We start from the raw sequence: 11,322 nt of genomic DNA, 5'->3' as shown, positions 1-11,322 counted from the left end.
AACAACAACAACAACAACAACAACAACAACAACAACAACAACAACAACAACAACAGCGCCTCGCCGCCCAAGCAGCAGCAGCAGAAGAAGAAGCACACGGTGAACGAAGTCTTCGCCGCCATCGCCGACGAGGCCATGAAGAGCCCGAGCGGCGCCGAGGAGCGCCAGCGCATGAAGCAGATCAAGGCGGCGGAGAAGGAGGGCAGCAGCAGCAAGTCCCGCGTAGCTACCCCTACGAACCCCATGACATCTGCTACTGCTACCTTCGCCACCGCTAACAACGCTGATGATGCCAACCAGCCTTCCCTGGCCAACGTCAGCGTCAACATCGGCAACAATGGCAGTGGCCGCCTCAGCGGCGGCAGCGCTGGCGGCAACGACGACTGGTACCGCGTCCCGCAGAACCTGCCTAACCCTTTCTTCGGCCCTCCCCTCGGCGAGAGTCTCGGCGACGACGAGTCGTCGTTCTTCAAGGACGCCATGGGAGATGATGCGGAGTATATCTGAGCGGGGGATCGCTTCGCCGGCAGATGATGAGTATCAAGCACATCACCTCTCTTTTATCCGCGCTTGTCAGCGGACGGACGTGGTCAAACATGAAAGGGAACGGCTTGGTTCAAAATTTTTTGCCACTAAGGTTCAAGGGTCCGGGTCCATATCGGTGGCTTATTTCTTTTTTTTTTTTTGCTCTTCTTCCCTTTCTATTTCCAATGTCCGGGGTTCCGGTACAATGTGCTTTGGAAAAAAGGACAGCGATCTTCGAATCTCGGTGGCGCCCCTTTTCTTCCAGGATACGACAGAGGAGCAAGCAGGCTGCGTCGAACAGGGCGGCTTATTCTTCTAAGATCGATCCGTATTAGGATGATGGAATCTGGTCAAATGACGGGAAGAAGGGAGAAAAAAAAAGTTTGTTTCCTAATGGATTCAGTTTGCGTGCCGGACTATGGTGAGCTGCATAAGGCTTCTCACTCGGGATACGGAAGGGGAAGACCCATTTGTAACCTACAGGGTACCTAGAATTAGCTTCATAAACAAAAGTAGGGAGGAGAAAAACAAAGATATCTTGCATCCAGATTGATCCGTTCTTGAATTCGAAAGTGAAGAAGTTCGCTTGCGCTTCCCTATCCCATGGTATATCCAGTATTCAAACAAAAACAAAAACAAGAAAGAAGATATCAGCTCGGGTTTCCCCCATCAAGAAGCAAAGGGAAAATAGAGAAGATTCCCATGAAGTCCCAGATTACCGCCCCCATCGCATCTCCGGATGGGGGGCATGCATGCTCCGAAGGCCAAACAGCGAAAACGAAGAGGGGAGAAAAAGAAAAAGAAAAAAGAAAGCACTCCACCCTCCTCTTCCTCTCTCTCTCTTCCTCTCTACGGCTTAATCAACCAAAACCCACCCCCCAGCGTCCCACCCAAGCACAACACCGTCAAGATCGCCGCACCAGCCTTATCACCCGCAGTAATCGGCTCCCTCCGCTTCGGCGTATTCGACCCGGCCGCACCCGCGCCCGCATCGGGGTTACCCTTACTCGTGCCGCCCGTCTTCTCGGTAAGCGGGCCCTCGACATTCTTGACGAGCGCCGTCCCCATGACCTCGAGGGCAGCCATGTTCTCGCCAACACCCGTAGTGCCGTCGAAAGAGCCCGTCGTCCACTGCAGGCCGCAGACGGTCTTGCCGTCGGCCTCGGTGCAGGCCTTGGCGGCGGCTTCGCGGGAGGCCTTGAGGATGGGCTCGAGGGTCTCGATGGTCCAGGGGGCGACTTTGGTGGTGGCGGCCATCCAGCGGGCCAGGAAGGCCTTGAAGGAGCGCTGGTCCATGTTGCAGGTGCCGGATTTCTCGCACGCGACTTCGGTGATGACGTTGGGGGCGTCGTGGGAGAGGAAGACGCGGATGCTGGAGAGGATGCCTTCGGTGCGGGTGCGCCAGATGTTGTCTTCTTTGCCTGAGTCTTCGGCGGTCTGGGGGATGTGAGCGTGTGTTGGTCGATGTTGGAGGGGGTGGATGGGGAACTTACCAGGTTCCATAGCACGGCAGAGCCGTACAGGAAGATGCCTGCGTTGTAGGTCCACTGCGTGTGGTCCTTCCTGGAGCAGTTCGCGCCCGACGCGTCCGACGTGCCGTCGTAGAAGTGGTAGTCGTTTGAGATGAGGCCGACGTTGTAGGTCCAGGTCCACGCCTTCTCGGCCCAATCGGCGTAGGTCGAGTTGCCCGTGTAGCGGGCCAGGCGGGCGGCGATGTTGAACAGACAGCCCTGCGAGATGGTGTTCTTGTAGTCGAAGCCCTGGTTGAAGGTGAAGATCTGCCACTTGAGGCCGCCGTTGCACGTCTCCTCGTTCCAGCGGCTGGCCTGCTCGTTGAAGACGGCCTGCGCCAGCGCCAGCCAGCCTGGTCCGCTCGGCGGATCCGGGTACTTGTTCTCGGCTGCCGTGATGGCCGACAGCCCCCAGAAGCCTTGGTCGTCGTTGCCCAGCGATTTGGACTGGTTCGCCGGCATGTAATCGTAGTCCTCGCCCTCCTGGTGCACCAGCGCTTGCGTCGTCATCTGGTTGAACTGGTCGTCGCCCGTGTAGTACCAGTAGTCTATCAGCGCCCCGAACATGGCGCCTGCCTCCCACCAGTAGTACGGGTCTGGCAGGTTACCGGGCACGTCGCCGGGCCGGTAGCCCGTGTAGTAGGAAGTCATGCCCTTGGCAACGGCCTCTAGGCCTTTCTTGACAGATTCTGAGAGCTGGTCAGCAACAGTGAAAGCATTGCGAGCGGGTGAACATACCGTCATCATCCCAGCTGACATCGAGAGCTCTTACGCCGGTGGAGAGTAATAATAAACTGCTTAGCGAGAAGCGCATCGTGGATTCAACCGTAGCCTTGTGTCGTCAAGCGCGGAGAGGGAGTGTGAGGAAAAATGGTGGATCTCAAAGCGAGTGGATGGACCAGGTCCAACATCGAATATCTTATCTTGGCGAAAGGGTGGTTCAAAAGCGAGTGTATGGGGAAGAGGAGCAGGACGGGCGACGAGACGTCATGTTGAAAAGAAGAGGGCTCAAGCTTGCTGGGCAACGGCTCAGCGCTTCAGGAGAGATTATCAGCGGGTCCGCCTGGGAAGATCGCTTGTTAGGCAGCCTGCAAGGCGACGGTAAGGGGCCAAGAGCTCTTGGCATTTTGCTTGCGGGTCGCCTGTTCGTATGGCGTTGAACGACACGGGCATATGCTGCACGTCGTCGCGCGCATGGCTTTTCTGGTGTCGGCAGTCTTTTCCCGCATCATTCGACGTCCCAGACGCGTGGAATCGCCGAGTACAGGCCGTCGAAAGAAGGTTGAGTAAGCCTTTTGAGGTGTCTAAGCAGCGGACGATCATTCGAAATAAGGTAGTGGATCCTGTCGACCTATGACGTCGGGGAAAACTGGACCGCTGTCGCAGCGAAATCCGAGTGGATCCTCCGGACAGCAAAGCGGGAGCCTGCTGCTTCACCCTGCCACACTTGCCGCAATGGATCGGTGCCGCCCTCATTCGTTCGTCCCTTCTTCCATTTGCGTCCAGGGATAGAGCTGGTGGTGTTAGGTTTCCAGGCACCGAAAATTGCGATTGGACGCCGACAGTGCGCTAAGACAAGGCGGCTAAGGGCCCGCGGGAACGGGCACACGCCGGCGTCGTGCGGCCAGCGATCAAACAACAATGCGAAGCGCGAGCTGTCTGCTGGCGACTGCTATTAATAGGGTGACGCGTCAACAATCCCTCCCGCGATGAGGTGCTTTCTCCCCCTGCTTCGACAATGTACGCTTTAGGAAGGGCTCCATGCCAAATCCACGGCCATCCCTATTTGCCGCGCCGCATATTTTCTATTGGGGTGGCCAAATACGAAGACTGCTGCAGGTTCGACCTGAATACGGAAAAGGCATGAGGAAGCACACCTGAACAGGGGGCCCGCAGCTTCCGGGCATGTCGTGTCGTCTCTGTGGTGTGCTTTCTCCACGACAACATTCTGCACTTCACCCCGGATCAACCTGGAAGAAGGGTGCATGTGTTGGCAAGGCCGCCAGAACTGGATCGACAAGTTGATCACTTGCGTCGGCAGATAGATCTAAGAGTCAAGCACCTTCTTTAAAGTGCCCTCTGGTGCCACTCAATGACAATCCAATATAGCCACTGATTCAGCATTGTTCGATGGACGAGACCAAAAGCAGCTGCACATTTTCACTTAGCGGCCATTTTATCTCTCCATTCCTGTATGTACAACAATTCATCCCCATGGAAAAGGAAAAGAACGGGCGACATACTGCAGCGTATTCGAGTTTCTCACCATATTGTAGAAGTCTGTAACTGGTCGTGGACAAGAGGTGGTGTTTCAGCGTCGGAGAAACAAAAGCTCAGACGACGTCGTCGTCGGTCGCTTGTTTCACCTCCCAAGCATCAGACCGCCGCGCCACGCTCAACGCTTGTTTGCGCCAAACCACTTGGCATTTCTTCTCTTTTTTTTTTTTTTTGTTTCGATAGGTTTGAATTCATCTTCCTACTAATTAAGCAATCGAACAGCTATTTCAATACGGGAATGGGACGGAAAAGGAAAAAGGGGGAAGAGCAGCACTCCGTCTATGCAAGTCAACCATCGCCTGTCCATGCAAAAACACTTTGATCCCTCCCGAAGTAAGGAAAAAAGAGAGAGAATTAAGCAACCAAGTCTCCTCCCTCCACCTTCACCAAACCCATCCCGCCGTCCTCCACCGAACCCACCCCCGGCTGACTGACCTCCTACCCGTTTCCATTGCCAAAGCCCCGTCATTTTCATTTTTCCCCCTTCGCCCACACGATTATTTTGAACAAGATTGCACCTCATTTATGACCGATGGGAGACCGCAAAAGTAGGGAAAGGCAGTTATGGATGAAAACGAAAGAGGACTGAGGGAGAAAACTCCATCCTTGAGAAACCAGGAATATCGATGAATGAGTGTCAGTCACGATGTCCGAAACCGACTCTCCGACTGCCGCTACCCTCGCCCTTCTCTGCTCCTCTCTTTGTCTTTCTACGCGAAGTAGCTCTTCCACAACACTCCTTCCAGATCTTCAAGCTGTTCCGGTTCGAATGCCTGCGAGCCGAGTTAGTCAACCGACGATTCGGGATGGGAAAGGACGGAATATTGTTTAAACTTACCTTGACGTCAACATGCCAGGTGTCCTGCCTCGTCTTCTTGAAGTCCGCAAGAATCGACTTCACGCTCTTACCAACGGTGCCCGGGTCGCCAGCGGCCTTGAGCGCCAGCGTGGCCAAGACCTCGGGCAGCCAAGCGGGCGGCGGCGACGTGTACGGGAAGGCCGAGATGAGGGCGCCGAGGCCGAGCACGGCGGCGTGGCGCACGAGGATGAGGCGGTTCTGCTCGGGCGTGGGGGTGCCGGGGACGCGGCGCTTGGGCAGCGGGTTGTCGCGCAGCATCTTGGTGAAGCGGTTGCGCAGGTCCTCGACCTGCCGGCTGCGGAACGCCACCGGCGAGCAGCGGATCATGCCCGACAGTGTCGTCTGCGCCCCCAGCCGCACCTCGAGCTGCGAGTCGCCGAGCATGGCCGACACGCAGTCGAAGAGGGCCTGCTGCTGCTCTTCGGTCATGAGGAAGAGGCGGCGGAAGTAGATGACTTGAATGTTGATCAGCACGCGCAAGCGCTGGTGCCACGATGTTGCGTTGCGCCCGATGCGGATCATGGAGTTGATGAACTCCTGGTCTTCGCCCGCGCGGTGGGGAATGTTGGGCAAGTGCCGGAAAACGTGGTAGGCCAGAGATTGAAGCTCAGGGTCTTCCTTGATATCCATCATGTGCAGCAGCTGCTCCATGAATAGGTTCGGGAAGAACTCCACGAGCTGAGTGCACTCGTACGATGAAAGGTTTGAATCGAGCCAAAGAAGGACTGTCTTGCCGGCTTGAGTGTACGATGTCGGCTGCTGCTCACCAGCGGGCCGTTCCTTGCGCCATTTCTCCAGCCTGCTGAAGACGTCGTTGATGACTCCTCTGAACTTCTCATCAGGCTGGTAGGGGCGCACTCCGATCGAAGATGAGGCTTTCTGCGCGTCGACCAGCGCTTTCACATTCGGGTATGACTCGTGGTACCTGGTGCGGTAGATGCTGGCAATCGTCTGGCCGATGGCCTCACGCACAGCCTTGTAAGGGTGATCGAGATGCTTCACAAAGTCCTCAAGGATGGGCTTCTCAAGCTGGAAGTGCCAGCCACAGTCTATGACGGTTTGCTGGAGCAGATTGATCTTGGAGCTTTCCTTGAATGCCTGACTTGAAGTCATGTCCAAGCGGAAAGCAGCCAAGCCGTCGACGAGAGGCCAGCTCCGTCTGGGATCCTTACCCTGCAGCGCAATATGAAGGAAGGTCGTCCAGTAAGAAGAGTTTTCAGGGGTGAGCCCATCTTGGAAAATTCCGCGAACCAGCGGGAAGACATACTCCCAGACCTGGGTTCGCTGGTTAGTCGGCAAGTCAGGAGCACAGCAGAGCAAAGCACCCATGATCTCGGACGTGGCGCGATGCTGATGCTTGTCGGTACCATCAGCAAAGACGGACTTTGTGAGATCCTTGATGTCATCGAATGACACCTCCGTCAGCCCTGAGAACATGAGGTCGAACGCATGTGTGAGCATCATCGCGCTAGTCATACGGAAACGATCTTGTCCCGAGTCTCTCGGCTCTTGCTTCAGATACGCAAAGTATGTTGAGAACCAGTTGCGATCCAAAATGGATGCAATCTGCTTCCTGACCCTAGTTTCAACCTCGTCATACTCGAGACCTTTAGTCTCCGTCAAGAAAGCGGGCATAGTCTTGTTCCAAACCAACCAGCCAGGATAGTCGAAATCGACATAGTACTTGGCCTCAGGCTGGCCAAAGCTGGCAAGATAGTCATCCGTCCACGACGGGTCCTCGTCGGCGCGTGTTGGTACGGCAATCTTCTCCGGGACATCCTCCTGACCTAGGATATACTTCTCGTAGCTGTGATGTGCAAGGCTTCGGGTCTGCACGAGCTGGAAGAATCCAAGAAGCGCACCTTGATACAAGCTACGCAGAGTCGGATGAGGATCGATCGTTCCCTTGGTTGCAAGCTCAATCATGGCTTCTGAGGCAATGTTCTCGAAGCGCATACCGAGGTTGATTACCACGGTTGCAGTGCGGATCGCCTTCTTCCAGTGGGATGATCGGGCTTGCTCAACAAGCTCTGCCGATAGCTCTGCTTTCTTAGCCTCTACCTTTGACCGCTTGTTCTTCACAGCATCGCGCTTCTTCGGTATCCTTGGCTTGTACTCTTCGATCTGGCTCTTGTCGATGTGCTCCACAATTGCTTCTACGATCTCTCCATCGAGAATCACCATCCTTTCGAGGGGCTTGCCCATATCCATGATTTGGAACGTTGCGTTGGATACGAGCTTTTGTACGGAGGGCTTGTCTGCTTCGGTGACTTCAATGAATGACTTGATCAGCTGAGGTGTGAACTTCCAGTTCCGCGAGATCGTCTTTGCCAGACTACCAAACAGCAATGAGAACATAGCGCCCTTGATGCGAGGGTAGTCATTCTTTTTGACGGCTTCATCAAAAGCCTTGAGAAGAGGCGGAATCACGAGGGGCCTCGAGCCGACAATGCACTTGACCGCAGACTCGTTGGCTGTCTGTGCTGTGCGACGGATTTCGGTATACAGCGAGACGCTTGAGTGGGCCAAGTCCATCAGAAGCAGTTCCTCGACGTCGGAGCGCTCACGTGGAGCTGCGTTGTGCCTCAAACGCTGCAGATGGTACACATAGGCACGTCTTACAAGAAGAGGCCTCGGGTATTCCTTCCTGAGCCCGCTGACCTTGAATGGGTGAACATCGGCTGCAAGGAGTCGAGTAACCCGGTCTAGGACGTGTGCGGACCTCTCGATCCCCACGTCGATGAACCATGACCGGTAGGCATTGTACAAGGCATTGAAACAGGGAACGTCGTCCTCTTGCTTTTCAACGAGGAACTGGTGGATGCGATGGAGAGTGTAGCCAACCTCCTGCCGCAATTCGTGTAGGAGGCGGTACTGCTCGTTCGACTTGTCGCGAATCCATGGGTAACCAACTTCGTACTGGAAGGTTGGTCTTGACTCATCGTCCTCGCTTTCTCCCAGCTCGTTATCGATGCCTTCTTCCGAATCGTCGTCCATGTCGACGTCGCTCCCTTCTTTGTGCTTCTGTGGAGATGGTGCGGGGTACTTGGAGTCGAAGAGTACCGAGACGCCAGAGATGATCAGGCGGAGTAATACGAGGTTTCGTGAAACCTCGTCAGACCACTCCTTTCCAGTACCATCACGCTTCACAGGCGAACTATCCCCTGTGAGTGCGTTGAGGGCTTCCATGGCGCTCTTGACTTGTGACTGGAATAGCTCGACCGCAAAAGTGATGCAACCGGTGTTGGGCACATGCCATTTGACGCTGATGTCCTTCGCATCCGGCATACATCCCCAATCGTTGACGGTAAGACCGCGCTGAGCCTCAGTCGGTTCGTAGAGAGAATAATCGACCGTGTAAATGCAGGTGAGATTGAGGAGCAGGTGGTGGATGAAATTTGAGACGTGCACAGTGGGGATTCCACGACAGTGCTCCTGCATGTACTTGGCAATATCGAACAGCTCGTCCTTGTACTCCAGGACGGCGTCACCGACGTGAACAACACACATGCTCAGCAAGCTGATGTTCCAGACCAGAGCTCTGTCCTTGGGGAGGACCTCCGAGCCAGTAGTCCTCGATGATCCTGCACCATTCTCCCCAATCTCTGTGCGAATGCCAGCCAAAAGGTCAGGCAGAAGTCTCTTCAGCGTCTTTTGAGGGTTGACCTTGACGAGTCCGTTGCAGATGAAAGCCATCGCATCCCTCGCTTGATGGATAACATGGTTCGTAACGAAATTTGCGATTTTGTCCAAGGCAATATCGAAGAGTTCAGGAGAAAGAGCGGCCAGCAAAGGCGTAAAGGCAGCCGGAAGAGTGTTAACCACGTTTTCCTCTGGCGAACCACTCCTAACGCGGGATGCATCGGGAAGGTTCTCGAGGAGAGTAAAGACACGGCCGAGGAAAGTAATGACAAACTCCGCGAATCCGGTGGTCGATGATCTCAAAATAGCCTCCTCTTCCTGGTCAGAAAGTTCCTTTTCGTAATCAAATTCGACGCCAGCGCCTTCCCTTTCAAGACGGTCAACCTGGGAAGCAATCCATTGCAGGGCAAGATCCGGGGTGCTCTCCTGTTCGGGCATGGGGGTAACGGTTCCAGAGCCTCGCTTTTCTACTATTCCACCGTTTTCAATGGAGAGAGCGCCATTTGGGTGTGGCCTCCTCTCCTTGGTAAGGTCGTGAAAGGGAATAATGTAGGAGACGGACTGTATGTAACTAAGGGTATGCAGAGTCTTCTCCAGGTCGTTGGCGTCAATACCAGGAAGAGCAAGACCGAGGAGAGTTGTGATGTGACAGCGGTAACCCTTGGTCCTCACCATCGTCTTCGAAAGCATGTGCAGGGCTCTGATTGATGAGATGGTTCGGTGGACCTCGACCAAGCCTTGCATTGCGGGATAGATGCGCTGCAAAGCCCCGGGTAGGATAAGGTTGGGCTCAAGATACGCCAGGCACTGCAACGTGGACAAGGAGAAATTGATTGCCGTTCCGCTCTTTGCGAAGATTCCCATGAAGATGACGTCCCGAAGACACAGGACAAACCTCTTCTTGATCGCATCATTGAGTCGCCTCTCCTCCGGGACCTCCATCTCCCCGCTGTGCTCCCGGTTCCACCGCATAACGAAGAAATCCGCAAGGTAGTAGACAAGCTGAGACAATGTCTTTGTCCAACTTCCAGAGTTTGATGGATGGTAGAAAGTTTCCACAGCCTGGATGAGTCCTTCTAACCTTGCCAATATCGAATCCGGCTTGTCCAGACAAGCTGGAGAGAGCGACATTACAATCCATCGAGCGACGTGGTGCGCGATGGGATGCTTCCGTTGATCTCTATCCAGCATAATCGCTAACCCGGCACCGGCATCGACGCTTGAACTGTATGGAGAAGTCGACTGGCCCACCGGGATCTCGAGCAGCCGGAGAATAGCAGTGAAGATCAGTTGCGACTGATCCCTGGTGAATAAGCCATACTCGGAGAAAGGTATGGACTTGGAGGAGAGAGAGTCGCGGGCGAGCCTAGAGCAGATGTCTATGAAATGGACATCGAACAGGCGAGACCGGTTCACGAGCGACCAAAGGTGGAAGAAAGTTGGCAGGTAATGTTGTGGTTGGAGGTCTGGGCGATCCGCGGGTGCGGGTGTTGTGGGCAGAATCAAGTTCAGCAATCCTACAACCACATACGCGCCTTCGGAGAAAGAAGTACTGAAGAAAGGCAGGAACTCCTCCAGCATAGCTGGGATCTCTTGAGGATCAAAGTATAACTGTGCGAAAGTACATAGCTTCGTGACAGTTCGGATGTTCCTCCTGAAGTTGGTCATGGTCGAGGATCCAGACTCGGAGGGTAGCACGTAGTTCTTAAGCTCCTTATAAAGTGGCCTCCAATCGAGAATGAGGTCCTTACCGGGGCGTAGGTAGTGCTTGCGCCTGTTTTCGGTTAGCAGAAGAAGCTTCCGGAGCTCAGTGGGGGCGAGCGCTTAGGGGAACTCACTTGGTGAGAACCATGAACATGCTGGCGAACCTCTCTGCCACCAGAATATCCAAACCCGGCGCCAGAGCAAGCTCGTAGTAGAGCTTGATGAGCCTGACGCGGACGTCGCGGGGCAAATCGAACTTGAGGGACAGCCATCCGCGTATCTCGCGGGTCCAGTGCACAGCACCGGGCGAGAAGTCCCCAGCAGACACAGCGACGTAGAGGTGCTTTATGCAGGTGTTCAGATTTTCTAACCGCTCGGCGTCGGACTCGGTATCGTAAGGCAGGTACTTGGTGTAGGGGAACGTGCGAGGCCGGACGCGGTTGGGACGTCCTTTGGCGTTGGCATCGCCGTTGCTATCTTCCCAATCTGCGCCGGGCGAGGTGGCGCGCGATACGTCTGCGCCATTGGGCCCATCGACGCCGCCGAGCAGCTGCCCTAATCGCTCGTAGCCGGCCATGGTCGTTGGCGAGGGTGGTCGGCCTCGTCAGAGGTCAGTCGGGCGGTGTCGCGTGAGGAGCGAGATGGAGAATGCGGATGCAGATGGAGCGGTGGCTGGGTGAGCTTAGTTATGTGCAGGATGCGGGCGCAGCGAGCGCTTGACGGCTGTACGACGGGCTGGGGCTGTTCGGGGCGATGAGCTCGACCGGTGCGGCGTCATAGACGAGGGGCCCCTCGAATTTAGAA

The 11,322-nt window shown here is 55.3% G+C and overlaps 3 protein-coding genes across 3 annotated transcripts; 1 reads left to right on the top strand and 2 right to left on the bottom strand.

The window, feature by feature from the left end:
• On the top strand, window positions 1-507 carry LTHEOB_11968 (uncharacterized protein; the record flags this gene model as incomplete). The annotated part of the gene is made up of 1 exon (XM_035508782.1): window positions 1-507. A coding segment is annotated over one exon (507 nt), but the record flags the coding sequence as incomplete, so codon positions are not given.
• An 867-nt stretch (window positions 508-1,374) lies between these two features.
• LTHEOB_11967 (Mannan endo-alpha-mannosidase dcw1) lies at window positions 1,375-2,850 on the bottom strand (the record flags this gene model as incomplete). The annotated part of the gene is made up of 3 exons (XM_035508781.1): window positions 1,375-1,962; window positions 2,019-2,725; window positions 2,775-2,850. The coding sequence occupies 3 exons, from the start codon at window positions 2,848-2,850 to the stop codon at window positions 1,375-1,377; spliced, it is 1,371 nt and encodes a 456-aa protein (XP_035365536.1).
• Window positions 2,851-5,023: 2,173 nt separating this feature from the next.
• Window positions 5,024-11,095, bottom strand: LTHEOB_11966 (Armadillo-like helical protein; the record flags this gene model as incomplete). Its single annotated transcript, XM_035508780.1, has 3 exons — window positions 5,024-5,086; window positions 5,152-10,588; window positions 10,653-11,095. The coding sequence occupies 3 exons, from the start codon at window positions 11,093-11,095 to the stop codon at window positions 5,024-5,026; spliced, it is 5,943 nt and encodes a 1,980-aa protein (XP_035365535.1).
• Between the last annotated feature and the right edge of the window lie 227 nt (window positions 11,096-11,322).

The sequence above is a fragment of the Lasiodiplodia theobromae genome, assembly GCF_012971845.1.
Source record: "Lasiodiplodia theobromae strain AM2As chromosome Unknown scaffold_55, whole genome shotgun sequence".
NCBI lineage: Eukaryota > Fungi > Ascomycota > Dothideomycetes > Botryosphaeriales > Botryosphaeriaceae > Lasiodiplodia > Lasiodiplodia theobromae.
The sequence above is the reverse complement of the archived record's forward strand: the minus strand, read 5'-3'. Positions and strand labels throughout refer to the sequence as shown.